This window comes from Amphiprion ocellaris, chromosome 14 (genome assembly GCF_022539595.1).
Source record: "Amphiprion ocellaris isolate individual 3 ecotype Okinawa chromosome 14, ASM2253959v1, whole genome shotgun sequence".
Classification (NCBI taxonomy): domain Eukaryota; kingdom Metazoa; phylum Chordata; class Actinopteri; family Pomacentridae; genus Amphiprion; species Amphiprion ocellaris.
The window spans coordinates 20187838-20214788 of NC_072779.1; the positions used below are offsets into that span (position 1 = coordinate 20187838).

Sequence of the window (26951 nt, forward strand, 5' to 3'; positions counted from 1 at the left end):
GGCGTTTTTGCGACGTGATGGGGTCCATTTTCCTGTGAGGGCAGGCTAGTGACATGTAGGATTTCTTTATGAATGAAGGAGTGTGCTTGTTCTGAGACACTGTTTATCTCATCAATACGGATGCCAAAGTCCGAGGTTTTCCAGGACCACATAGTACCAATATGATCAATGTTTTTCTCTTCACCAGTCAGTGGTCATAATGCTGTGGCTGATCGGTGTATCGGCCAAACTGGAATGCACTGCTACAGACTGAACTACATAAAAACACATCAAATACACAAAAACTTATGCTGCTAAAACTTGAACAATGCTGAAAATTCATTAACAGTGACGCACTTGTGCGACATTGTATATAATAACATAACATTGATGAGTGCACTGTAAAACATTAAAAATAAAGTTAGTCAAATCTACTTATTTTAAGCTCTCTTATTGTAAATAGATGAGGTTTGCTAATTTTTAGTCAATTAACCTAAAATATCATGTTTTAAATGTTCAGACCATGTTGGAACTTAATAACATGAGTTCTTATAACTTGTGGCCTGTTGACGTATCATGATGAGTTGAATGAATCAACTGCTGAGTGTGTCTTTATTACACTTTAAATTAGGTCATAGCCACTTCTTTTCATAGCAATCAAAACATTTCCAACCATGACAAAGGTTAGAACTGATTCCAGTTCACACACCAACAGACTAGTAATTAATCTCACTATAACTGAGAGCAGAAATGGCTTCCACAGCTGAGGCTGTAAATTCTAAATATAAAATGAAGAAGAAACTCTTTAAACAGAAAATGCAAAAGGAGAGAAAGTCTGTCTGTAACCACTGACTATGTGATGAGCTGATTCCACCTAATATCTTATGTTTATTAAATATTTTTTCTTAAGTTCGCAACTCATAAAATGATTGAACTCATTAATCAACCAATGTGTGCATTCTCACAACTCACATTTTCAAGGCAGCAGGGAAACTTACATTTCTAAGCTGAGTATACTTAAGAATGATTTACAGTGTGCCTTTACCTGTGATGAATTGGGCTTATCATACTTAAATAACATTTTAAATGCAGAACTTATATTTGAGAATTATTACAAAGAAGTATTTTAAGTTTGACTTCAGAAAAATCCAAATACTAAATCCCACTAATGATTTCACGGGCAGCATTCTGTATATTGCCGAATAACCTGTTGCCCTTTCAGGTTTAAAAAATACATATATATATATATATATATATACACACACAAGTGGAAGAAACAGGTACTGAATGAGACCACCACATAGGTGTAGTTACTGTACACTGCAAATGTCCCTGGATTGCACTACAGTAGTAGAGCAGCCTATTGATCAGCTGTGTGCTCAAAGCAACATGGTGCCTGCTTCACGTAATCTGCTTGCCTTTAGACTGGCCCAAATTCAAAATGGTGAAGCTTCCATATTGCATGATTATGGAAGTTCAACCAGCACTGAACTGAAAAGTAACTTGCAAAGCAGCAGTAGCTCAGCCCCATCTTGTACAACAGGCTTCGTAAGACATGACAATCAGCACGTTGTAAAAGAATGTCCTGCAGCTCTCAGCGGGAGTCCTTCTGTACAGATACTATATATACATGACAGAGGGAGGAGAAGAAAAACGAAGGAAGGGCAGGGGGAGGGGAAAAGGCATTAGGTAGGTCTCAGATAACAATGCCGTTGTTGTGTTGAGTATGGAGGAGACCTTCCATCACAGCTGCAGCCTGTTGCTGTCCCTTCCCTCCTTTTTGCTCCCTCTCATTTTCCCTCTAGTCGTAAGAAGACTGGGAGGAGGGAACCAGACCGCAGGCCACATGTTTAAAAAATGAATGTTTAAACTCGCAGGAAGAAAATCAAAGTAACCTCTCAGATCTTTGTTTTTTACCCACAAATACTTAATATGTTTGATTGAAAGAAAGAACCAATGGTTCTGAATTGTTGTAACAGGAACACAAGACGTTGGCATAATCCTCAGGCAAGGGTGACAGGATGAAGGTAAAGGTGACCTCATGTAAAGCTTCTTTGACTACGGGCAACTATCTACCTCACTCTCTCTTTCAGTCAGTAGTTGCTGGTTAAGTCTTGTCGACCAGGATCAGGTGACACGGAGCAGCTGTGTCTTGCACAAACACACTTTTACCTGTGTTTACTGCTGCACTGTAAGACAAACACAAGTATTGACGGCTGCAGGCAGGTATGACTGTGAATGGGTCAGCTGGATGTAAGGAAAAGCTGAGTCTCTCCCTCTCCCTCTTACTAAGTGGATTTCTTCCATGCAGCGAATGGCAACCTTCCCATATGGAGCGGCGAGTAAAGCCAGATTATACCAGTTTATGTGAGAGGGGCTCCGGCACCACCAGAGTTCACAGCATGAACCCACACACACATCAAGGATGGACATTATAGTCCACATTAAACAGCATCTGCAAGGGCCTTCTGTGCAAACAGCTGAAGCAGCTTCTGTGTTTTCAGTGTTCAAAAGACATTTGATTGATGTTTAGAGGAAAATGTATTGTCTATCAAAAAAAGTTTTCTTGGTAAATTAGATTGTTTTAGGCTCATGTTATGCTGATAAAATTGAAGAATGTTTTAAAAAATTAAAAAAAAAAAACATATCTGGAGAATAATAAAAAGTGAATGAAAAATCATAAATGTGTTTCCCAAACATACAACACTGTGTTGCATTTGTTTTCTCAGCAGTCACAGGCATGTCTTGTAGTGTAAGCAGGGGAGTGCCCATGACCTGCCTTTAACACACTAATTTACATGTGCAAGAGGGCGGAGGCTTGCACCAGTGGCAACATGGCCTAATAAGCTCAGTAACAATAAACCTTAGTCGGCTTTAACTATTGATTAGCCAACAGCTGACACAACAAAAACAAATCCCACAATGGCGATTAATACATGCTCTGAAGGTGTGCCTTTTTTTTTTTGTCAGGAAAGTGTTGCCCTTTGGGGTCACATCATAACCTCTTCTTGCAGACAAGGCGGCAATTGAATGGAACTAATCTGTGCTTGCAAACAATACAGTGAAACAAAAGGATGTTTTAAGTCAAGTAGCCGACGTGCATGTGTGCTACGTTATAACTAATGATCCCTGACACAGTGACTCTGGTGGCAGAGGAGGCCTCTGAATTACTTCCATTGCAGGCCATATGCAGAGGGATCAGAGGCCTGCTATTGCTGACCCTCCCCCCACTATCTACTTCCTGTTTTTCATGGTTGTCTGCTCGCTTCTGCCTATACAATACTAGCTGTGTCTGGAGACATTCCAGCTCCTACTATACTGCTACCCTCGTAAAACAGCAACTGTGGGCCAGAGGAGCCTATTACCAGAACAGTGGAAAGGCGGATCGCATTGCCAGCTTCCCAGCTGCATCATATAAGATGTGCTAATCAGAAGGCTGCTCCACCAACGGCCTGCCGACATGCTTTAAGTTAGAGCCCCAGCTTCACTACACTGATTTTCGATATTTTTAACCAGGTTTCACACTAGAAAAATATGAATCAGTACAGCCACAGTGTTTACATTTACCATAGAACATCATGGTTATGTTATCTGCTACACACATGTACATATGTACAACAATTACTGCTCTCTCTGGATCTCTGTGTTGAAAGCATTCATTCATTTAGTCACACAGTCAGTAGTTAAGAGTAGGCTTATTCAAGAATTTTACTGCAGTACTCCTTTCACAGTACAATTGTGAGGTCTTTGTATTTTACTTTACTTACCCCCCCCACACACACACACAGCTATAGTTTCCAATTGTATTTTATATATATAACACATGACAGTAAACGAAAAGTGAAAAAAATATCTTTACTTCAGTCAGCTACTACATTAAAGCACAATGTCATACTGAGAGCATTTCTTAGTGTAATACGTTGAATTTATTTGCCTTTATTTTCAGTGAAAGAAGTTCACCTACAGTTTAAGAGATACAAAGCTCAAACGTCAGAGTTTTTCACAGAGGAAACAAACAGAGCTAACAAGCAACAATAATGAGATGAATGTGCATTTCAAATGCCTGCATATATCCAATTTACATTTCTACATCAGTGTTTTGTAGAGGAGAAACATAATCCTACAGTGACCTCCAGTGGTCAACATTAAAAACATCCCTCAGCCAGCGACACCTTCTTCGGAAGAGGTTTTTGTGGCTCAATTTGCAAAGCAAAATGGTTCAGACCTGCAACTACATCCTCCAGTCAACACAACAACTTCCCACTGATATTCAGCAAAATTTATCGCAGGTTCACAGGCCGCTCCACAGTAGGAGTGTGAACTTTAGGTAACACACAAACTTCCCACCTTCATTCATCAATCTACTGCAGGCTCAGAGGACGGTCTGGAGATCTCCATTACCAGCTGAATGTTAGTAAGGAAGATACAGCATGTCTCTGATCAGAGCAGTGATGTGAGAGTAATCGAGAATAATGAGAAAGTGATTTTTGAAGGGATCAGCTGAATGCACACCGCCAGTATTACAAAGAAAATTCAATAATTTTTTTTTAGATACTGGTTTTTAAAACGCCCTATTGTCACAGAACCTAAAAGCAGTGACACCAGTTTGACAGACAGCAAACCTAATCTTTATTATGCACTATTAAAAACTTTTTTAAAAAAAGTAGAGAATCATCATCTGCCAGCAGAGAAGATGTTTGTTGTCTTTTCACTCATTACAGTGATTGTGTCTTTGATAAAACGTCCATGAATCTGTTTCCAGTTACATTATAAATAAGCCTAATTTGAGTGCAGCTAGCTTACAAACCAGGAGCTTAACAACCTTTCTGTTGTGGGAAGAAGCTTCAGTCAGGGTCGGTGCACTGTTGCATAACCAGGTTGTGCTAATGCTCTTCAACTCTAAAACTGTTATTGAGAGTTCCTACAAAACTGACTTCCGGTGAACAGTGACACTGTGTGAGCTTCTTATGAAGACTTTTCCAAGTAGAAGTACTTTTTTTAGGTTCCTTCTCAAATTGAATTTCCCAACATTGGAGGTTTCATTTGGTACAACGAGCCTTTTTTTTTCTTTTATCCTTTGCAATCCCTACCCAGATCCCAACATGTCCTTTTTCTTTTTTTCTTCAAGAAAGGTGCGCGCAGCACTGCGCAGCAGCCGGAGCTGTCATTGGCAGGGCAGCTCAAATGAAATTTCGTTGTATATGAAAATTTGCAATGATCAATAAAGATTGATTGATTGATCTTTTGCTCAAGTATAAATAGCAAGAGAAAGTCTTGTGTTTAAGATTGCATTTGCATAAAAGTACAGAGGTGCTATCAGCTAAATGAATATGTAAAGAAAAAATACTCAGTGGGCAGAAAAATAGTGCCTGTTGTTTATTTAATAACTGCTGTGGCTGCATTAGTGTCTGGGCAGCAAATAGGATCATGCGTGAGTAATAACAGCAATAAAGTCCACTTCCAGTCTGGGAAATAGGCCTGCTGGAAACTACTGTAATTAAGGACAAGGAAGCTGTAATCATTCACTCAATTTTAGATTAGTACAAAGTTAACAACTTCCTACAGCTTCCCCTGAATGTGGAACTCCTGGGGTATCACAGAACTTTAATGCCCTCAAAAACTTGGCTCCAAATCTGTAGGGTGCTCCAAGGAGTTTTCTTGTAAACAAATAGAAGTTACATTTATTTTCAGTTTTTAACATTAATATAAAGTATTAAACAGTAAGTGTAAGCTACACTGGCCCAGAGAGCTCCATGCACACCTGGAGAAAAATAATCCAACTTGATGCAAATGACACAAACTTCAATTGCTTTAAAAAAAAAAAAAACGGACATGACAGGGACACGCTTGTTACCAATGGCAACTCATAAAGTTTGTTTCAACATATACGAATCATTACAGATCCCCATTGTTATGCCCAGAATAATCAGATTGCCCCCACTATTTACAGCTCAATATGCAAATTCTGGCATCCTGAAAACAAATTGACAAACTTTGTGTCCAAGCAAGACTTACAAAAATTCATTCATGATTTTATTAGCTGTAAAGTGGACTACTGCAATGTACTGCTCAGTGACATAAGACTATTAGACATTTGCAACTCATTTAAAATGCTACTCCTGGAATACGAATGAACACCAACAACAGAGAACACACACTACTCTGATTCTTAGATCTCTGCACTGGCTTCCACGTAAATATAGAACTGAATTTAGGTGCCTACTTATTGTCTGTCTGAATGGGACCAAAATATATCGAAGAGAACATCTCTGGAAGGTCTCTCAGATCTGGAGGGACTGGTAAGTCAGTACTGCCCAGAGTTTAGACCAGAAACAGTAAAATGGCATTGAGTCAATATGTTGGGACTTTTTTCATGGCTTTCGGTGAATCAGTTTTATCCTATTAAGTACATGTTTTTATTTCTTTATCTTCTGTCTTTGTTTCTTTTTCTTGGCTGTTTTATTCCATTAACTTTAATTATTTTATTGTATGTGATAAAGTGCTGTATAAATACATGCTGATGCTTCGCCCTTCACATAAATGCATTTGCCCTGTTCCACCTGTACTAAAACAACAACAAATTGTCACTGATCCACCCCCATGTTTTACTGTAGGGGCAAGACAGTCTGGTTTGTTGCAGAAGAAGAAGTCACATTTCTCCACAGTGCCCACTCATTTTTAAGGTCCCTGCAAGTCTGACAACGATCTCATACAAAGACGTTTCCTGCTACGACCAGCTAGCAGTTTGGTAGTACCATGTTGGGCTTGTTTTTTCTTGATGCAATGAACGACTGTCTTGGAGACAATCACTTTTTTTTCACTACCTGTCTCTCACTCATGCCAATTCCAGCAGTGCCAAGATGGCTGCCCTTGTGGCTTCAAATAATTCTTTAGTTTTAGTCATTATGTGAGAGCTGACAACTTCTGAGTTGTGCTACAGCTTGAATGTCAGCAGGAAACCACTCTAGGCCTTTGCATGTGCAGTGCTGCTGATGACATGAAATGAACTCTTATATACCCTGGGAATACAATTAAGCTTAAGCATGTCAAATAGGACATAAAGTATTATGTAATCAGCTGCATTGTTTTTTGTGTTTATTGTATTCTTCAGGTCATATACCTTTAGTGGTACCAGGCATTGACATGAACAAGAAATTGAAGAAAACAAGGGTGGTTTAATATTGTTTTCCATGACTGTATATATAAATTCATTTTTTTTACCTTGTGAACATGTCCACATGAGTGTTTTAATAAGCTGAAATAAGCAGTGAAAACCACAGCTGAGTCTGTCCACCCTGAATCTGTTTAGACTATGAGGTTTCATAACTGTATTCAACAGGCCGAAACATTGAATTCTGTCAGATTGCAGGTTGAGACTATATCATCACTCCTCTTCATAATTGGTTTCTGATTCAAACATCTATGACTGAATTACTTCAATATTACAACTTGCCATTGTGTAGTTTAGAGGTTTCATATAGAACAAAATCACTTACACTACCACTGTACAGTTTCATGTTTTCCATGAAAACTCACATTTTCATTTTCATGTGCTAACATAACAGCACAAGGGTTTTCTAATCATAGGTTAGTCTTTCAGCACCATTAGCTAACACAATGTAGCATTAGAACACAGGATTGATGGTTGCTGGAAATGTTCCTCTGTACCCCTATGGAGATATTCCATTAAAAATCAGCCGTTTCCAGCTAGAATAGTCATTTCCTATAATAACAATGTCTAGGCTGTATTTCTGATGAATTTATTGTTATCTTCATTTTAAAAAATGCATTTCTTTCAAAAATATGGACATTTCTAAATGACCAAACTTTTGAACAGTAGTGTATATAAACTGAAGGTTAGATGGATCGCTTAATATGACACGAGGCCGTCTCATACTACCCTGACTAAAATAGTCACTTCATTTCTGTTTCAGCAAATTTTTTACGTAAATTGTAGCTGAGATTTTTTCAGAAAATGTACCAACAGTGTCTAATTTACAATTTGGATTAGCTGGAAATAAAAATTTTCCCATGTGCCTCTAGTCCAGGGGTAGCCAACACGGTGCGTGACGCCTGGTTGCCCGCAGAGACCATGTGAGTTGCCCCCAACACTTGTTCTAAAAATAACACGTCAACATGAAATTCCTTATAAAAAATTATAGTTGCTGTTTTTCTAAATCAGAAATACTTACATTAATGCAGATTTTAAATTACAATATTTATTATATTTTTTTTAAAAACAAAAATGTCTTCGGTGTAAATGAACTTTGACCATGTCCGAGTCGAAGTTCACTGCGCATGTCAAACCACCACGTCACTCTGCTGAAGCATCTGGGCGCAGACACTTTGGGAAGCTGGATGTGGTTTTTACCCCCAAAACATGACAGAGAAGTGAAAGAGAAAACACTATTTTCACGATGACTGGGAGGAAGAGTTCTTTTTCACGACAGTGAAAGATAAAGGTATGTGTCCTATTTGCGGGGCGACTATTGCGATAGCTAAGCTGCACAATGTGGAGAGACGCCACTTTAGCCGCTACAAAGCTTCCATGCTAACTAGCCACCTGCTAGCGCACATAGACTGTATGCGCACTACGGACAGAAAAAGCCCAGGACTTAAAGGAAGCTTCCTGGAGAAAAATGTACCATTAGAAAAGCTTGTTTCAATGACGGGGCTCCCTCCATGACGGGTCGGCATGCAGGTTTCATTGTACGACGCAGAGGTGATCCAGACTTCCCAACATTCCTACATTACCACTGCATCATTCACCAGCAGGACATATGTATGTACAAAAGTGGCCGGATTTGATCATGTGATGACTCGTGTCGTGAATATCATAAATGGCTCCAAAGCCAAACAACCAGGACATTGAAGGTGCTGCTGGAGGAGCTGTCAGCTGAACATGTGACCTGTTACTACACACAGAAACCCCATGGATCAGCAGGGGACCAGTTTTGCAGCGTTTTTTTTTTTTGTTGTTGTTTTTTTTTTGTCACTTTTGGCCGAAATCAAAGAGTTGATGCAATCCAAAGGGGAAGACACCTTGCTGCTTGAGGACACTGAGTGGATTCTTGCCTTTGCATTTTTAATGGACATCACTAGGAAACTGAACCATCTGAACTGTGAGCTGCAAGGTAAAGGTAAGACATGATAAGCTCTGCAATGCCAGGCTTCCCACTAACACACATTTACAGACAAAGACAGAGGTAACACATGTTGTCATTCAAAACACTGTGCCATTACACAAAAATGTGAAAAATAATTTGTTGAAAATACGTAATGATTTGTTGTTATGATCTGTTAAAAATGTTGCAATGCTGGTGAAAAATGCTGGTGATTAGTACTAATATGACAGGATTCATTTCAAAATGTGAAAGAGTTGATTTTTTTCTTACATAACTGATAATTTGTACAAACATAGGACAGAGTTCATGAATTGTTCAAAAATGTTACAAAGGTAGTGGATTGCAGAAATGAAGCATGATTTGATGACAGTTAATGATTTCCTAAAAATGTTAGGTGACAATTTGCACAGAAATGTAACTGGTGTGATTTTGAACAAAATGCTGCAAATATGCTGATTCATACAAAACTGCCAAGAAAGATATTTACCAAAGTTTCAGAGATGGGATACCTGTGACTTTTAAACAGGAACAGATTTCCATATATATGTGTGTGTGTGTGTGTGTGTGTGTGTGTGTGTGTGTGTGTGTGTGTGTGTGTGTGTGTGTGTGTTTCCTGCCGTCATTGTTGTGGAAATTGTTAATAATTATTGTAAGGAATAATTAACATAAATGTTATCAATCTTTTTACATATTATTTTCATTATTATTATTATTGTTTAAAGGTGATTGCGCAAGTTTGCTATTGAGGAAGTTTGTATCAAACAAGGTGCCCTTCGTACTCCTCAGTACCCTTGAAGTTGCTCTCAGGTTCAAAAAGGTTGGTGACCCCTGGTCTAGACTGTATTTCTGATTAATTTATTGTTATCTTCATTTTTAAAAAAATGCCTTTCTTTCAAAAATATGGACATTTCTAAGTGACCAAACTTTTGAACAGTAGTGTATATAAACTGAAGGTTAGATGGATTGCTGAATATGACACGAGGCCGTCTCATACTACTCTGACTAAAATAGTCACTTCATTTCTGTTGCAGCAAATTTTTTATGTAAATTGTAGTTGAGATTTTTTCAGAAAATGTAACAACAGTGTCTAATTTACAATTTGGATTAGGTGGAAATAAAAATGTTCCCATGTGCCTCTAGTCCATAGTGGCCTCAGCTGCTCATTTTAGCCTTACAGTTTTGCATCTGCGACTGGTTTTGAATTTGTGGATGTTTATTCAAATGAATATTTACATGTTCATGCAGTGAATCTCCATTCTGTTCCTGCCTTTAATTTGACATTTCAGTTATTTTTTAAACTTGAAGACTGAAGTTTTGTAACAGGACCACAGACACTGTTACAGACACTGAAAAACAAGGTGAGTCATTTCATGAAAAGCATTGGACAGTAAAAACTGACTGAAGCTGACTGACTCACAAACAGTCTGCCTCTGAATGTGTCCTCTGATAAGACTCCTTCACCTGTGTGCTCTGCAGGCAGGTGGAAACTGCAGTCTCACGCCCACAGCTGAGCGGTGGTTTGACACTATATTACTCAGTGACAGGTAGATAAGGGCTGGGTTTCAGTGGCCAGGTCTGAACCTTGCTCCCTGGAGTGCTGCACCTCACCTGTTGTTTCAGGAAATGAAGCTTGGATCCACTTTGCAGCAGGAGCTAACACAGTAAGTTTGCTTAGCTTAAGATGCTTTTACTTCTGGGAAATGTTTAGCTGTGATTGCAGATTCGACTCTGAGATGACTCAAATCATTTCTAGGGTTAGATATCAACTGTAGCAAAGTATGTGAAACCAACATTCAAACTGTTGTGAGGAAATAGTACGCTCATGTAGTAATGGAAGGGTAACTTTGGATATCGTTTGGTTTTCTAACTTTTGTGATTGAGTGTTAAAAAGAATTCCTCTTGTTTCCTTTTGTAAAAATGTTTCTTTGATCACAAATGTACACAGTGGAGGCTGTAGTTGAAGTTAATTTGTGTGAGAGAAGAGGATGCAGAGAATAGGGTTAGATGGAAGCAGATGATTCGCTGTGACCACCTCTGAAGGGAAAAGCTGAAAGGAAAAGAAAACTGGAAGCTGTGGTTGCCACCATTTTAGTGCCTCTCTCTCTCTCTCTCTCTCTCTTTTTTACAGTGTTACTGTGATTTATGTCATTTATGTTTAATTAAGTACTGCCTTCTCTTACTGCATTTTTTAAGTATTACAGTTGTAATGTACTTAAACTGTTATTTACTGTATAATTCAATACAACAGTCTACACTGTTACACTGTATTTAATTTGTGTTTCCACCAAAATCAACATAAATTTAAACAATAGTAAATTGCTTCTTTTAAAATGTATAAACTGTGAATTGCAGACGTGCTTTAAACAAGAAAGTGTCTTTAACCCTTAGATGCATGAGCAACTGGACCCTACACTCTGCTATAAATGGGTCAAAATTATATTTTAAATTATATTTTTGTCCACACAGGAATGATTTCATGTTTTAAATACATTCCTTTTTCACTTCATGACAGTTTTTGAACATTTTGATAATTGAAAAAGAAGAATATTACACAGAATAGCAACAGAAAAATGGCAACATCCATTTTGTTGATATTTTTCCACTCTTTCCCTCCAAGTTTGTGTACTGCTCTTGTATGATATTATCAGTGATAAAGAGCTTGAGGTAGTAATAAAAACATTACAATTTCCTTAAAAGTATAAAAGGCAACTTAAACATTGAAATGGAATGATGTCAAAAACATGTTTTTTGAGGAATAGCTGGAAAACGAAATGATAAAAACCTTTCATTACAAAGATATTGTAAGATAATGACCTCACTGGGTCATTTTTGATCCACTTATGCATCTAAGGATTAATCATTCTGATCCAGAGTTGAGACCTACCAAGTCTGTTTACCGTTTGAAAATGCATATACCTCTATAATACAAAAAAATAATGCAGGATAAATGATAATTCACACTACATTTTTATAGATAGGGAACCTTTATTCATAGTCAGATTGTAGCCTATTAAATATATGTTAGAAACCCAGAGAAGTAATTCACCTTCATATTTAAAAAAGAAAAAAAAATGGTGAAACAGCCTCTCTGGTCATCAATGTGAATTTATCAAATGTTTTCTTTGTTTCTTAAATGAAGTCACCAAACATCAGCTTTTTTAAACAACTGCTTTTAACCATGTTTTGGAAGAACTAAACATTGCTCTTAGTTTTTAAATTTTTTTACTGGAAATATTTACAAAATATACTACAAAGGTGCTTTTTGAGGGTTTTAGCTAGAGCATTTTGTCCAGTAAACATTGTAGAAGAGAGAACATGGAAAAAAACATGGTTACCTTCTGTCCCGCTTTGCAGATAAGAAACCTGAAAAGTGTTGTTCCTGGGGATTTATTTGGGCCGAACATACTTCAACCAAGTGCTACAGATGATTCACTCAGGTCTAATTAGGTACAACTCATTTTTTAACAATCACAACTTAAAATATGCCCTACAAACCTGCAGACAACCTTTAAAAATGATCTTCCAATCATTTCAGTCAGTGTCTGGAGGTCACAGCTCTCCCTTTAAACTTGAACCAAGCTAAACTGCTAACTGACAGTTTTTTTGGTCTTGTGTCATTTACTTGAGGTTTAATTTTCTACTTGAGGTTGAACTTCTTGAGGATGCAAACATGTAATTTTTGTTTGGTTTGGAATTATTTTCGTCTTATAGAGCAAATTCCAAAGAGCCGTTTCTGAACATTTTTGAGGACAATGGTTGGATAATTGTTGCTGTTTCTCACAGCTGCCTCTCTTTCATCTCTCAGATCAACAACACGAGCATGACTGTTTCCTGGAAGTCATGGGCTAACCTCCTCCACATCTGTCTGTTACTGTGTGCAACTGGAGGTCAGCATTTCTTCTTATTTTTTTATGACTTGCAAATGTTATATTTAAATATGGCATTAGTGCTGCACACCATCAACAGAACTGGCGGGTCAACCAAAGTATGGAGTGGCTTTAAATAAAAAAAAAAAAAAGAAAAGAAAAGATGGAGTCGACACAGTTCAAAGAGAAAATACAGAGAGAACCAGTCATCAGTGTGCTTCCACTATGATGATGTTGATGTATTTTGTCCATGGTGGATATATAAGCCTTCATCTCCACTACATTTTAGGCTGCAGTTAGATGCCAGATAATTATATTATAGCTGTCTAAAATTGATGAACTGCACAGAAATGAGAAAAAAAAATCAGCCTGCTTCGCAAGCTTAACTGTGTAGATGTTTGCATTTTCTGCAATTTGTTGTCTAAATCCTCAACTATCCTGCATAATATTTATGTGCATAAATACATTAATAGTATTTATTTTAGTCTACATTTGTGGAAATGTAATAATTTTCACTTTTTAATGACCTGTCAGTTACATGGTGTGATAGGAAACACTGAGGATTAAGATATTGTCATGGAAACATCTGCTGCAACTAAAAAATAAAACTCTAAACACTGAGATAGAGCAAGCTGTCCGCTAACTCAGTGGTTGCTGGTTTGATCCACTTTCACGTGTCTCAGACAAGACACTGAAACCCACATTGCTCCTGATGGTCAGGCGAGCGCCATGCAGTGCTGTCAGTGGTGTGTGAATGACTGAATGTTGTAAGGCATTTTATATTAAAAGTACACTGTATATCAATGCACCCATTTACCGCAGTTTGTTATTAGGAAACTGACGGGTGCTGTAGACCAGAAATGAAGAAGTGATTGTTTGATTGAAAATTAATTGCTATTTTTACTATTAATCAATATCCATTTAAATCATAAAACCACCAACCAATCCACCCATCCTCTGATGCTAACATCTCAAATGTGAATATTTGCCAGTTTTGCCAGTATTTGGCGATGGTGCTCTGAACCTGTTTGTTAAAGAAATGAATCGTTTTCAGATCCAGCAACAGGGATTTTTTTTGTTGATTGCTGCTTGACAGTCCTTTTATAATGATTAAAGTAGTCTGATGAAGTGCATAATCTCACTCCTGAAGAATGGAGAGTTAATTCATGTTGTGCTTGAGGTGCTTGCTTTGTGCGTTTGTTGATCCAGGTTTGCCAATCCTGATGTGAATAAATTACCAGAAGCAAATAATACTAATGTGAATGATTTTTCAAATTTTCAGTCTAATCTAATGTATTATATGTTCCTCCTCAAGTCTGTTTTTCTACTCTTTACTGCACAACTACAGTCAGCCACAACATCAGAATCACCTGTCTAATTGTGCAGGTCCTCCTCATCCCACTAATCAGCTGTTATACATTAAACCTCTGAGAAGGGACCTCTGTTGGTGTCCTTAGGTGTCTGACACCAGAATGTCAGCAGCAGTTCCTTTGGGTCTTGAGTCTTTTGGGCCGGATCAACACCGTGTGCTCTTTGTTGTGTTCCTCGAGGTGTTTTTGATAAGTTTTCACAGTGCGGTAGGTTGCATTGTTTCTTGGGGAACAGGGTTCTGTCATGGAGCGCTGTTGCTGTGAGGGGCTCACTTTGTCTGCAACAATGTTTATATGGAAGGTTTGTTTCTAAGTAACATCCTCATGAATGCCAGTACGCAAGGTTTCCCAGCAGAACATTAAATTGTAACAAAATGATCAGTATTATTCACTTCACCTGATAGTGGCTTTAATGTTGTGGCTGATATACAGGGATACTTTCTGTAACTTTCTAGACATAGAACTCAGTACTGTGCCTGAACACCTCCGATGTAATGTAGCAGGTCAGAAAGGTTTTGTGCTAATAGTTAATAATCACTGCCCCTGGTATTTTCTTAAAGAAAAATAAACACTGAACCCAACCAAACTGTTGGAAATCTAATCATTCTCATCAAAATGTAAACGGCTGCTCTAAATCTAGACACCAGTGACTGTTTAAGAAGCAGAAAAACAGATTTTCTTTTTAAAAATGCAAGAAAAGTAAAAATTAAAAAAAAAAAAAAATTACCAACTCAGTTTTAATGCTCAACATGCAAAGGAATCATGTTGTGTTTGAGTTTCAGTTGTGTCAAAAGCTAACAAAACCAAGTCAATGTGTTTTGTAATCTTTGCATACCTTGAGCAAACTCAAACACGTCTCAAGCACCAATCAACAGAGAGCATTATGTGGCTCTAGCATGCAGCATGCCTTCGCATTGTTGAGTCAAGTAAAAGTTCAGCCAAAGTTTCCTGACTGACTTAAGTGAAAGACATGAGATTTTGTTGACTTTATGTCCTTGCATTGCATTCTGCTGCATTATTTATGGATGTCGTTGCTCTACTTTTGCACTCATGTTAACACTTGCACGGAGGTGCATTTTATTAACCATAAAAAATCTATAGTTGCTGACATCAGGAGCTTCCGTTAATGTTCACATCAAACATTAGTTTGATGTCTTCAGTTGTTAGATCTGAATCCAGTAGAATACCTTCTGGATGTTATAGAACAGGAGGTTCACTTCCTGAATGTGTAGATGAAAATCTGCAGAAATGATGTGATGTAGTCATGACAACATGGAGCAGAATCTCAGAGAAAGTTTCTAACATCATGTGGAATCCATGACAACAACAACTGAGCCCGTTTTTAGAGCAAACGGAGACGTGACCCAGTATTAGTATGGTGTTCCTAATTAGGTACTCAGTGAATTATTTGTTTATTTCTAACATGTCAGCAATTCTCAGCACAAAGTCACAGAGTCCAAAGCTGTAAATATGAAAGAAATCACAGTTAAGGTATTTTTGAAACAAATAGATAAACGTTGCATGATCCAGTTTCATTAATCCATCAGTCAGCTCTAAACAGAATTGAACGGTTTAAACAGCAACAACCAATATTCAAACTCAAATCTTCAACAGAGCAAAATGTGCTTTCAAGCGCATGGCACAACACAGGAGGGCCACGACCACAGGCCAGGACTCAGCAGTCCACCTCCACCTCAAGGAGAAGGGGCACTCCTTTGATGACCACAAGGTGCGCATTCTAGCCAGAGAGGACAGATGGTTTGAGAGAGGGGTAAAAGAAGCCATTCATGTCAAACTAGAACGGCCATCTTTGAACAGAGGAGGGGGCCTCAGACACCACTTGTCTCCCACTTACAACGCCGTTCTTAGAGCCCTCCCAAGGAGGTGCAGCCATCTGTCCCACTTGCAGTCAGGTGACCCCCAACCACCCTCCTAGAGGGCTGGGAGGGGTAACGACCGCCCATCAAAGGCTAACGACTCACATTAACACCTAACGAGTCTGTTGGTTTCGGGTCTTTGTCCACTTGTTTTTGCCACCACCCTCCTGGTGGATAAATATCTGGTACTCCCCACCAGGCTTTCAGAACTGAAGAAGCCTCTTGGATGAGAGGTGAAACGTTTTCGACTCACACGAGGTTAGTCCAGTTGCCATAACTTATGCTTGCTTGAGACGTGCTTTCATATTCAAACAAGTCAACATGTTCCACAGCACCACTGAAACACTTGTTACTCACAATATTCTGACACTCTCTCTCTTATGTGTCCAGTGGTGTCAGAAGAGGTCCAGCTGGAGCCGCTGAATTCAACAGTGCTGGAAGGTTCTGATGTCCGATTCAACGCCACGGTGGTGGGAACATGGCAGATCATGACATGGACTGTTCAAGAGTTCCTGGTCCTCACTGTCGACACAACAGGTGATATAACCCCATCATCAGAGCAGTTTTCTGCCAGATTCTGCTCCAGTGACAACAGCTGTGTGGAGTTCACCATCCATAATGTGACCCGCAGTCAGTCCGGGTCGGTCACCTGCACCGTGCAAGGAAGCTTCAGACCAACAACAGCACAGCTTTATGTACAAGGTGGGGTTTTTAACATCTATCAGACTTTGTTTATGCTTAATGACTTTTGGGCAGGGTGGTGTTTTGTAATACAATAGTTTTTATCCATCTTTTGACCTCTGATCCCAGTGTAGATGCAGGGAACCCACAACAGAAATGCTGAGTATAGTTACGAGGGAGGTGTAGTCAGTGGAATGGACTCTGGAGGGCAGCAGTGAGCTCTTGTCTGTCGTCTCAGAGGCTCCCGATGACAAAGAATAGCTGATGAAAAAGAGGAACATAAGTTTTAAACCCTAAATGACATGAGAGGGGGGAAATCTTTTTGACAGTATTTTAGATGTCCTTACATTTCATATTGGATGTCCAGTGTAGGTTCGTTATCTCTTCATGACCTTCAAAGCACAAGTAGAAACTTTGCTCCTTTCAGACAGTCAGCAATATTTCATATTCACATAGAAACAACATGTAGAAATGTCAGGGATTTACATCATGAGGACTCATTTGTGTGAGGAGAAACATCATGTGTGCAGTCTTGTTGGAGGACAGTGACTTTTAGTAGTGAGTAAAAGAATAACTGTAAATGCTTCTGCAAGGGTCAAGACTGTGTTGGTGGAGAATGATGAAAATCTGCATCACAAAAGGAGAATTAAAACAAGAATACGCTACCGTTCAAGTCTGGGGTCACTTAGAAATGTGCTTAATTTTGAAAGAAAAACTTTTTTTTCAATGAAGATAACATTAAATTAATCCGAAATACAGTCTAGACATTGATAATGAGATAAACGACTATTCTAGCTGGAAGCAGCTGATAAAATGAAATAAAATTCAGTTCAAGTCTCTTTTACAGTCTGCAGGAAGCTGTCTGCATAAAATGCACAGATGTGGTGAAGACCACAAAAACTGAACCATGGATTAACAATAACTAATAAGTTGCCTTTCTTTTTGTACAGTTACATCAGTTTACTTTTAGAGAAGGTAAAAACTGAGAAAGCAGAAGTTACTCCTGTATTTTTAGTCTCCAAAAACCTACTGACCAATATATAGTGTGTCAGTACGTGTGTTATACCTCATAAAACTGTGAGATTATTGACTAAAATCTTTCTTCTACTGTGATGAGTCTACTTTAAAAAGTACAATTGTAAACATGTTGTAGGACTCAACAAGTAACAGCCTGAACACCTACTGTATGACTGTAATGATGCTTATTGTTCTACAAACACTGGCTTGTAAGCACTGTAGAGATGGGGCATGTTTTGATAAAAGAAATGCATGATGTATGCTCTCACACAAGTCTCTAACACAGATATTTTGATTGGAGTTACTCCCCCTAAAACAAAAGTGTGAATCTACTTGTTTTTGAACACTTCGACGTCAGCTTATCTGTGACCTCCGTTTTCAGCTTTAGCCTTGGCTCCCGACCTGAGCTGTTTTCCTAAATAATCAGCCTTAAACAGCAGTGTGGACTAAATCTAGCTGAATACTCTATATATGCCTTCTAAAGAGCTAAACCTGGCTGTAATCTAATGGTAATCTGACTGTGAAACATCTGTGCTGCAGTCTGACTGTGAATGGATATTGATTGTGAAACCTTACTGGTGTTCTGTCTTTTGCTACTGATTAGAACCTGACTGCTATTCTACAGGGGACATTAATGTGGGACACACAACAGACAACACTGTTTAACTGCAAACGTTGCACAGTTTCATATTGAATGAATAAAGGGTTTTGACTTCTCCCATGTGAGCAATGCTAAGGGTGGGGGTAGATTCAGTTGGCATCAGCTGCTTTATTTCTGCTTCACTATCATTACGTCTTTCATCATCACAGTGTCTTCGAGTTCTCTTTCAGTTCTACTCCTTGTTTGTCCCATTCAGTTTCAAAAGATGAACATGGTAACAACCAAATGCAAAACCTGAGGTTTTAAAAAGGTAGTCCAATAACCAGTAGGTGACATCACAGTGGCAACATCCATGTTTTGCATTTAGTCTATGACTGTTATAACCGCTATCATTGTTTCCTACACATGATTTTAAAAAATTGTAATTAATAAATTTTTGACCCAATTTACTATATGTACTACATGTATACATTCTTTGTTAAGACTCCTCATTGCTGCTCACATTCTTTTAGATCTGCAGATCATTTTTTGTCAGGCCCACTTCTATTTCCAATTGCTGTTTCCTGATCTCTTGCTGATCCGATTGCAAACAAATCCCATTAATCTTTTAACATCTGGCTCAAAGACCATAAAATAATGGTGACACACTTCAAGAAAGAATTTTGTAATCAAAAATGTAACATAACACAAGGTGGTGCCATGGGAGCGGCAGCCTCCACAGCACCTGGATGGGTGATGTCTCAGAGATGGCTGGAGGCTGCCTCCAGTTCCTAGATGGCCTCCAGCCAGTCAGAAACAAACCACATACACAATCATTTCAGAGGGGTCACATATTCATAACTCTGTATTTAGAAAGGCTGAATGATTTGTGTAAAAAGCTGGTCAGAATAGTTATTAGAAAATATTACTCAAATCAGGGTAAATAGTGTTTTTTAGGCTGTGGATAGTGAGGAGTTATAGCAGTAAGATGGTGTTTTTGGGACTTACTGCAAGGTCATTCTAATGAAGAAAAAGCAAAGGTACAATGATGTGGCAAGGTGACGTTTTAGAGTTTGGATGCACACACATCACTCGTTAGCAAGATCAGTGTTTTGTTAGTTTTGGTCTATTTACTGGAGTTTTTGGAATAATAAAACAATAACAGAATAAAATTTAGCTGTTTATTTTTAAGCTAATGAAATATAAGCTGAATGTATTATACAGTGCTTTTAATTTATTTGTATTATTTTGTACATTGTAGATTAATACTGAAGGTGAACACTTTTTTGTTTACAACATAATCCCATATGTATTCTTTTGTAGTTTTGATATCTTCAGTATTAATCTACAGTGTAGAAAATAATTAAATAAAAACCATTGACTGAGAAGGTATGTCCAAACTTTTAACTGGTAGTGTATGTTGTCTTCCTGACTTTATCTGTCCTCTGTCTTCATTTGTCAGAGAGTGGTGCAGTCAGCATCGTGGGAGGAAACATGACGGTGAATCAGGACCAGCAGGTGGAGTTTCAGTGTGTAACAACTGCCTGGTTCCCTGCTCCTGCTATCAGCTGGACACGAAATGGTGCAGCTGTGAACAGCAGCTTGTACAACACTACCAGCATGACTGATGGGGATTCCTTCAACTCCACCAGCATCCTGCAGTTCCAGGCAGTCAGCAACACAACAGTCACATGTCTGGCGACTGTGCCGACACTTCCAAACCCACAATCCAGCTCTGTCTTCTTAGAAGTTGGTAAGAAAGTTTTACACAACTTGTTGCTGCTTATAAATCTAGGACAAGGCTTTCACCCAGAATTTGCGCCTTTTGTGAAAAGGTCAAAAAAGTAGGTACAAGGGTAGGTACAAACTCCTGTAACTTTAAAGGGAAACTTATTTCAATTTATACCTCTCTCCTCTGGAGAATTGCTGCATACAGTGCAAGTGGCCAGAATTTTTTTCTAGGAAAGTAGAATTTGGTAGTTTTACTTTATCAGCATAAGTCAAGTTTTGACTTTTGCTTTCACTTTTTGTTTTTCATACATTTGTTTGCATTCTCTGAAAGTGTTTGGTTAGGTTTCAACACCAAAACTACTTTGTTAGATTTTTGAAATGATCATGGTTTGAGTTAAAACACTCACCACAGGCTTTAAAACTTCACTTTTCTAGGGTGACGACTCTCCTGAAGAGAAACAGGAGTTCATGAGGGAGTGATCCAAGTAAAATGGACTGTCTGACTATTTTAAGTGATTTGCCAGGCAGAAAAGATTTCAGTTTCTGTTCTGCTCCAGTGTGAGCCTACAACATCATGACTACCCTTAATTTTTATAAATGGATGGCTTTAGAAATTGTTGAATGACATCTTAGCAGTAAATGTTTTATTAGCTCTAATAATACATTTTAAAAACTGGGTTGAATTTTCAGTTTCTTTCTGTTGGTGTCCTAGTCTGGCTAATACCCTGATCCTTGTCTCTGTTTTGTGGGTAATGTAGGCCCTAGGTTTGAATAAGGAGGAAGAAGAAATAGAAAAAAAATGACACAATCTCTGTATCTTAGATTTTCTTTTACAGTGTCCATCGTGACCCTGAGAGTGTTTTCAGACTGCAGTGCTGCTCTGCCTGCTCAAGGATAACTGATTTCTTTAATATCTCTCAACTGCATTATTGTGCATTTCAAAGTTGATGTCCTATGAATGACGGAGAATCCGCAAATAGAGCTCTGTACCTGATATTAATGTACGACCCAGGTAACTGGAAAATAATCCAATAAAATCAGTTTTTAATTCAATAAAAAACCCATTCAACATATGATATGCAGCAATTACATTAACAGCAATAACCGTGAGAGTATGGTTTCAGCCAAGATGTGCACAGAGAGAGGATGGATTACAGACTGTAACACACAGACATGGAGAGGTTACATTTCCAACACAATGTAAAGGTCCTGTTTCAATCTGCAGCTTGCAGGGAAAAGCAATGCGCAAATTCAATCTTTAGACTTGTCAGAGTTTATCTGGACACAGTCTGGATGAGAGATTTATATGTTAATGTTCGGGGGTTATAGCAGGTCAGAGAAGCCACTGGATTAACAACACCATTGTTCTCTGTCACGAGAAGCTGCAAAACTCATTCACCATACAAGATATGTGGGACTTAATACTATTTACTCAGGCTTCAGTGATGGTGTAAAGATCAACACAAAAAGCAAAGAAATTCTCTGATCTAAAAAAAATATACTCGAGACAAGAAAAGCGCTCAGAGAGTACAGTACTCCGCAAAGGCTGCTTAGCTGTATCATTTCCAACGGATAAAATCTTTTAATAAAAAATGACCTTGCACTAAGCACAGCTGTTTGTTTTGCATGTGTACGTTTTGTATGGATACTGAATCGCGTGACCTAAATATGTAGCGGGCGGCGGGAATTGATGGGACTCAGAAACATCCCCACAATTTAATCAATTGCTCCTTGTATCATTTCTGAATGATAAGTCCCGATCAGTCTCCAGTAGTCGATTTGTAGTGGGATCGCAGTGATGTGATCATCAGCAGGCAGTTGACGTAGTGTTCACTTCTTGTCATAGTTACAGTGACGCCATGCTGCTATCTCAATGATACAGAAATCTTTAACAAATCCATGGATCCAGACTATAAGCCACATCACTGCCAAAATCTAATCACTTGGTCCTTGCGTCATTTCTGACCTTCCCTGAAAATTTTCATTCAAATCTGTTAGTCCGTTTTTGAGTAATGTTGAGCACAGACGGACAGATGGACAAACGTACGCCAATCATCACAAAACTCCACTGTGTTCCTTGGCAGAGTAAAAATATAAATAATTGTGCAACATTGACTTTTTCACATTTCCATTATTTTCAAACATACATGCAGTGGGTTTCACTCCTTTAAAATGAATGTTATGGTCCTCTCCTTTAGAGTCCATTCATTTAACAGTTCTATTTGACACTAATAAGCTTTTAAAGCATTGAGTCTCCTAATTCCTAATTGTGGTCTTTCATCCTGCAACAGTTCCCAAACCTCCTGACTGGACTGTGCTGATAGCTGTGGTTGTGTCCTTTGGAAGTGCTGCTCTGCTGGCTTTACTCATCATCGGAATCATCTTCTGCTACAAACGCAGGAAAGAACAAAGTAAGAAAGTCATTATATCAGTCAAACGTACACTTTTGTGCATGTCCAGAATTACAGACATCATGTTAAGAGGCACTCCTAACAGATGATAAGAAGCAGAAATGTTGAACTCACTGGTTCTTTCTTAGACATAATAATCTAACGAGTATCTTTTATCTCGCAATCCCCTATAGAACCCAACTACCAAGATGACATGAGGTAAAAAACAAGAAAATGCCAGATATTTGATTTATTTATTCATTATGTGGCAAGATTCTGTTGTATTTATGTAATATTTGTGTTACAGGAGAGTGAGGACACAGAGCCAGTTAAGTGGCGTCAATGCAGCTTCTCGGAAACGAGGACAAGATAACGCAGCATATGTACCAGAGGGTCAGACAAGTAAGACTGAACTCAAACATCCACAAGTTGTAGTTAAAATGTTTCTCTGCTACATGTAGTATTTATAAAGCCATAATCTCTCTGTGATACCCCCTCTCTTCTGTTCATGGCCAGAATAACTTGTCTGGGGGCCACACACCACAAACACAACTCCATTTCAAAATATTCACCACATGAGAACAGTATTGACAAAAATAAGGTCTTATATTTACATTCTGACATATGAACCCTCTAATAGAAGGACCTCTGGATTAGGAAATAATGCAGGACGCAGTTGCACTTAAGCTCCGGGAATTTCGCCCCAAAATTGGCGAGTTATTACAGATTCAAGTGTTATCAGACCATTAAATGGCTGATTAGTGCAAATTATTCCCATACATATGGGCCAGTAGGTACCTCCTAAAGCCTTCAGTGGATTTGGGTTAGTTAGTGGATATTCAGTGGATGTGTAATCCATTCTGATTGCCAAGACAGAGAAAGTAAATGTGATAACATTGGTCACCTCTTGCAGTTGTGTCATCAAGTGCATGCAAAATGTCCAAAATAAAACTGTACTTATAGTCGAGATGGGATTTCAATTCAAGTGTCTTAGATTAAAATTCACCTCCTTCATCCCCTGCAATCCTCAAATGCAGTCCTCTTTGGAAGTGTTAACTTGTGGAACCTCTGTCATGAAACAGGCGTTAGCAGCCTATTGTGCTTCCCAGAAAGTCGAGGTGCCTATTGGCACATATACTGTCATTCAAAAGTTTTGGGTCGCCCAGACAATTTCATGTTTTCCATGAAAACTCACACTTTTATTCATGTGCAAACATAATTGCACAAGGGTTTTCTAATCATTAGCTAACACAATGTAGCATTAGAACATAGGAGTGATGGTTGCTGGAAATGTTCCTTTGTACCTCTATGGAGATATTCCATTAAAAAATCAGCTGTTTCCAGGGAGAATAGTCATTTACCACATTATCAATGTCTAGACTGTATTTTAATGTTATCTTCATTGAAAAAACTGCTTTAAGGAAATTTCTAATTGACCTCAAACTTTTGAATGGTAGTGTATGGGGAAAATGATACTGACCATTTAATGGGTTGATATCATCCAGACTGGATGTAATCAAATGACCAAAACCCAACTAACACACATGAAATGTGGAGTTTGAAACCCTGGAGGTCTGAGGCTGCAGACAAGTTGCCCCAAGTTGGCCGGTTAGTAATGCTGCCTTCCTCATGTGTCTCTTCTCTGTCCACAGACGTTGCTCCCAGTGAACTCACTGACGGTGGCTTTTTTCAGGTAAATGGTTACAGTATTTTTCAGGTAAGATCGTGCTCTGGTATGCATACACTCTTGTAGGCCATGGGTTTTCTTCCCAGTGATCCTTCAGGCACATCTGCAGTATTAAGTACAACTGGATGCAGCTTCCCAACATGGTTTCCAATTTATTCCAAAGAAAGTTGTTCACTGAAGTGTTTGCTGAAAACATCTGCTATGTTTTAGAGGGCATCCTCAGATTTGTGTATTATGGGGCCTGTAGAACATGCACAAGAGCATCCTTTTCCATTTGAGCTGGTTGAGAGCACACATATCCACATGACCAACAGTTGTGGACTCCACTTCAGACAACGCTTTGGCCAGTGACGACCCTCAACATGAAGGTTGGGTCAGTTTGACAAAGAATTTGATGTTGACTTTTTGAGGTCTATGGTGAAATCATTAGTGTGCCCTTGCAAGTGGTCGGAACAGCAGTCCCAGAGGGAGTTCTGAATCTGACAGGAGCACTAGGAACTGTGCATCGCTGTAGAGAAGGACTGCTTCGAAGAGGATAGTGGCCAAACTTAAACAGTTTTTGCTTATTATAGGCACAGTCTCTAAACATTGTGATCACACCTTGTGTTTTAGTAGTATCCCACTCAAAAGGATGAAAAAAAGTTTTATAAAATGCTACTAAAGTGTTAGTATAGCATTTGCAGCAGTTCACCTGTAAATTATGTCACTGTTTCCATGTCAGTCAGTATTCACTCACGGCTATTTTGCCACTCTGCGATACTTCGTAAATAGTCGTCAGTAAATAAAGTTTTGAGAGAACTTTTGTACTAAGCACCAACACAGTTGGCATTCAGTACATTATGTGTCTTTGCAAGTCAAACATGTTTGCAAAGTGTAAATCAAAATGTCGTAACTCATACTTAAGTACGACTGATAGGAGGTGATTTATACAGATTACGTTGCTCTAACAAATGAAATGAAGAAATCACCAATTTATTATCTTTAATTATGAAGATGCTAATCATTCTTTGTGTCATTTATCAGACTTGCTACATATGGATGATTCATTACCTTGTCGTTCAGCTAATTTAAGCAATGAACGAGGTACCTCATAAACAAATATATTATTCAAGTCTGCAATTACAGCCCAGTAATTTCAAGCTGATTGCCTTTTCAGTTGAGCAATATAGTTTATGTGTTTTATCGATTTTAAAATAGAAATGAGAGATGGGCCTGTTGAATTCAAGTCCACACTGTTTTACCTGCAAATCTTGGCAAGTAAATTAGAGACATAATTATTAATGTCAAACTTGTTTCGTTTTTAGATGCCAGACGTTGTGAACATCACCCACACAGGGACTGGCAGCAGCAGCACCGACAACACTGGGGATGAATCAGGCTTCAAGAAACACAGACATGTCACCATTGTGTGAGCACACACACAGGACCGACAAGTCTGCGATGGGAAGAACTTGTACATCACCTGTGTCTCTCTCGTTGTTTCTCTGCTTCCATCCCTCTCCACCTCCACCACTCCACGAGCTTTCTCTCCTTCTCTCCCCATGGTGGTCGCGAAAGACAGGGAAAAAAGCACGTCGACCTACAGCTCCGAAGTGAGCGGTTTCTGCGACGAACGAGGCAGAGAGCCGACTATTTCTTTTCATTCGTGTCTCTCCCTTGACGTTACTTTGCGTCCTTTCTCTCGTTCTCACCGCGTGGTGATTGTGAAAGACAGGGCAAAAAGTGCATGGACCCACGGCTCCGAAGTGCGCGGGTTACGCAAAGATCAAGGCAGCAAGCCGACTCTTTCTTTTTGGTTTGTTTTGAAAACCTTTAAGCTGGAGTATCATTTCTAAATTACAGAGGGGGATAATATTTAGAGAGAAAAAAAACCCACTTTGAGCTGAAGTTACAAAGATTCCAGAATCAGCAACAGTGTAACAGTATGGAACGTGGTCCTGCGTCGTTGTTCCTGATGCACAAACGCTTCACCTCATCCAAATCTTGGCTTCTTCTGAATAAGCCCAACAGCAATGTCTCTTCAAGTCTGGATGCCTATGTTAATATGATGATTTTGTGCTAAAAATCAGAGTATTTCCTGATTGCTAAATGTAATTTGATCAGGTCATCCACTGCAGTCATGACAAGTGGTGGCGTCTGTGGAATGATGAGGTTGATCCAACTTATCAGAATGAAGCAAAGCTGTTCCTTGACAAAAATGTGTAACATTTAAACCAGATGATTGGGTTAAAAAAATGCAAGGTTTTGAATTGTAAATTTGGCATAAATATTCTCATAAATTTACAGCATTCATCTCAGAGTGTTTTCCCAACAATGTACTATTTTAACCTCTGAAATTTCTCCGTGACTGTTATTTTTTATTATAATGATCCTCATACACAATCACATTTCTAAACATGGAAAAAAAAAGATATCCTATTGAACATCTGTGGAAGGAGCTGAAACATGCCGTCTGGAGAAGGCACCCTTCAAACCTGAGACAACTGGAGCAGTCTGCTCATGAGGAGTGGACCAGAATACCTACTGAAAGGTGTAGAAGTCTCATTGACAGTTACAGAAATCGTTTGATAGCAGTGATTGCCTCAAAAGGTTGTGCAACAAAATATTAAGTTAAGGGTACCATAATTTTTGTCCAGGCCTGTTTCATG

General features: G+C 38.7%; 1 protein-coding gene across 3 annotated transcripts; it reads left to right on the plus strand.

Annotated features, from left to right (window-relative positions):
* The first annotated feature begins 10625 nt into the window (after positions 1–10625).
* Positions 10626–26600, plus strand: igsf5a (immunoglobulin superfamily, member 5a). Of its 3 annotated transcripts, XM_023281865.3 has the most exons (10): positions 10645–10765; positions 12459–12551; positions 12910–12991; positions 16608–16919; positions 19958–20248; positions 22518–22637; positions 22811–22835; positions 22924–23018; positions 24269–24309; positions 25608–26600. In XM_023281865.3, the coding sequence occupies exons 3-10, from the start codon at positions 12925–12927 to the stop codon at positions 25713–25715; spliced, it is 1059 nt and encodes a 352-aa protein (XP_023137633.2). In that variant the 5' UTR covers positions 10645–10765; positions 12459–12551; positions 12910–12924; the 3' UTR covers positions 25716–26600. The 3 variants fall into 3 exon arrangements, with proteins under 3 accessions (XP_035809472.2, XP_023137633.2, XP_035809473.2); XM_035953579.2 differs by lacking the exon at positions 12459–12551 and having other exon boundaries at positions 10626–10765; XM_035953580.2 differs by lacking the exons at positions 10645–10765; positions 12459–12551 and having other exon boundaries at positions 16608–16754; positions 16849–16919.
* The last annotated feature ends 351 nt before the right edge of the window (positions 26601–26951 follow it).

Bases quoted from the DNA above. Each gene is read 5' to 3' on its own strand.
- igsf5a (XM_035953579.2), top strand. From the start codon at position 12,925: ATGACTGTTTCCTGGAAGTCATGGGCTAACCTCCTCCACATCTGTCTG. The intron at 12,992-16,607 runs GTCAGCATTTCT...TTATGTGTCCAG, and splicing joins GTTACTGTGTGCAACTGGAG to TGGTGTCAGAAGAGGTCCAG. The intron at 22,638-22,810 runs GTAAGAAAGTCA...AATCCCCTATAG, and splicing joins CAAACGCAGGAAAGAACAAA to AACCCAACTACCAAGATGAC.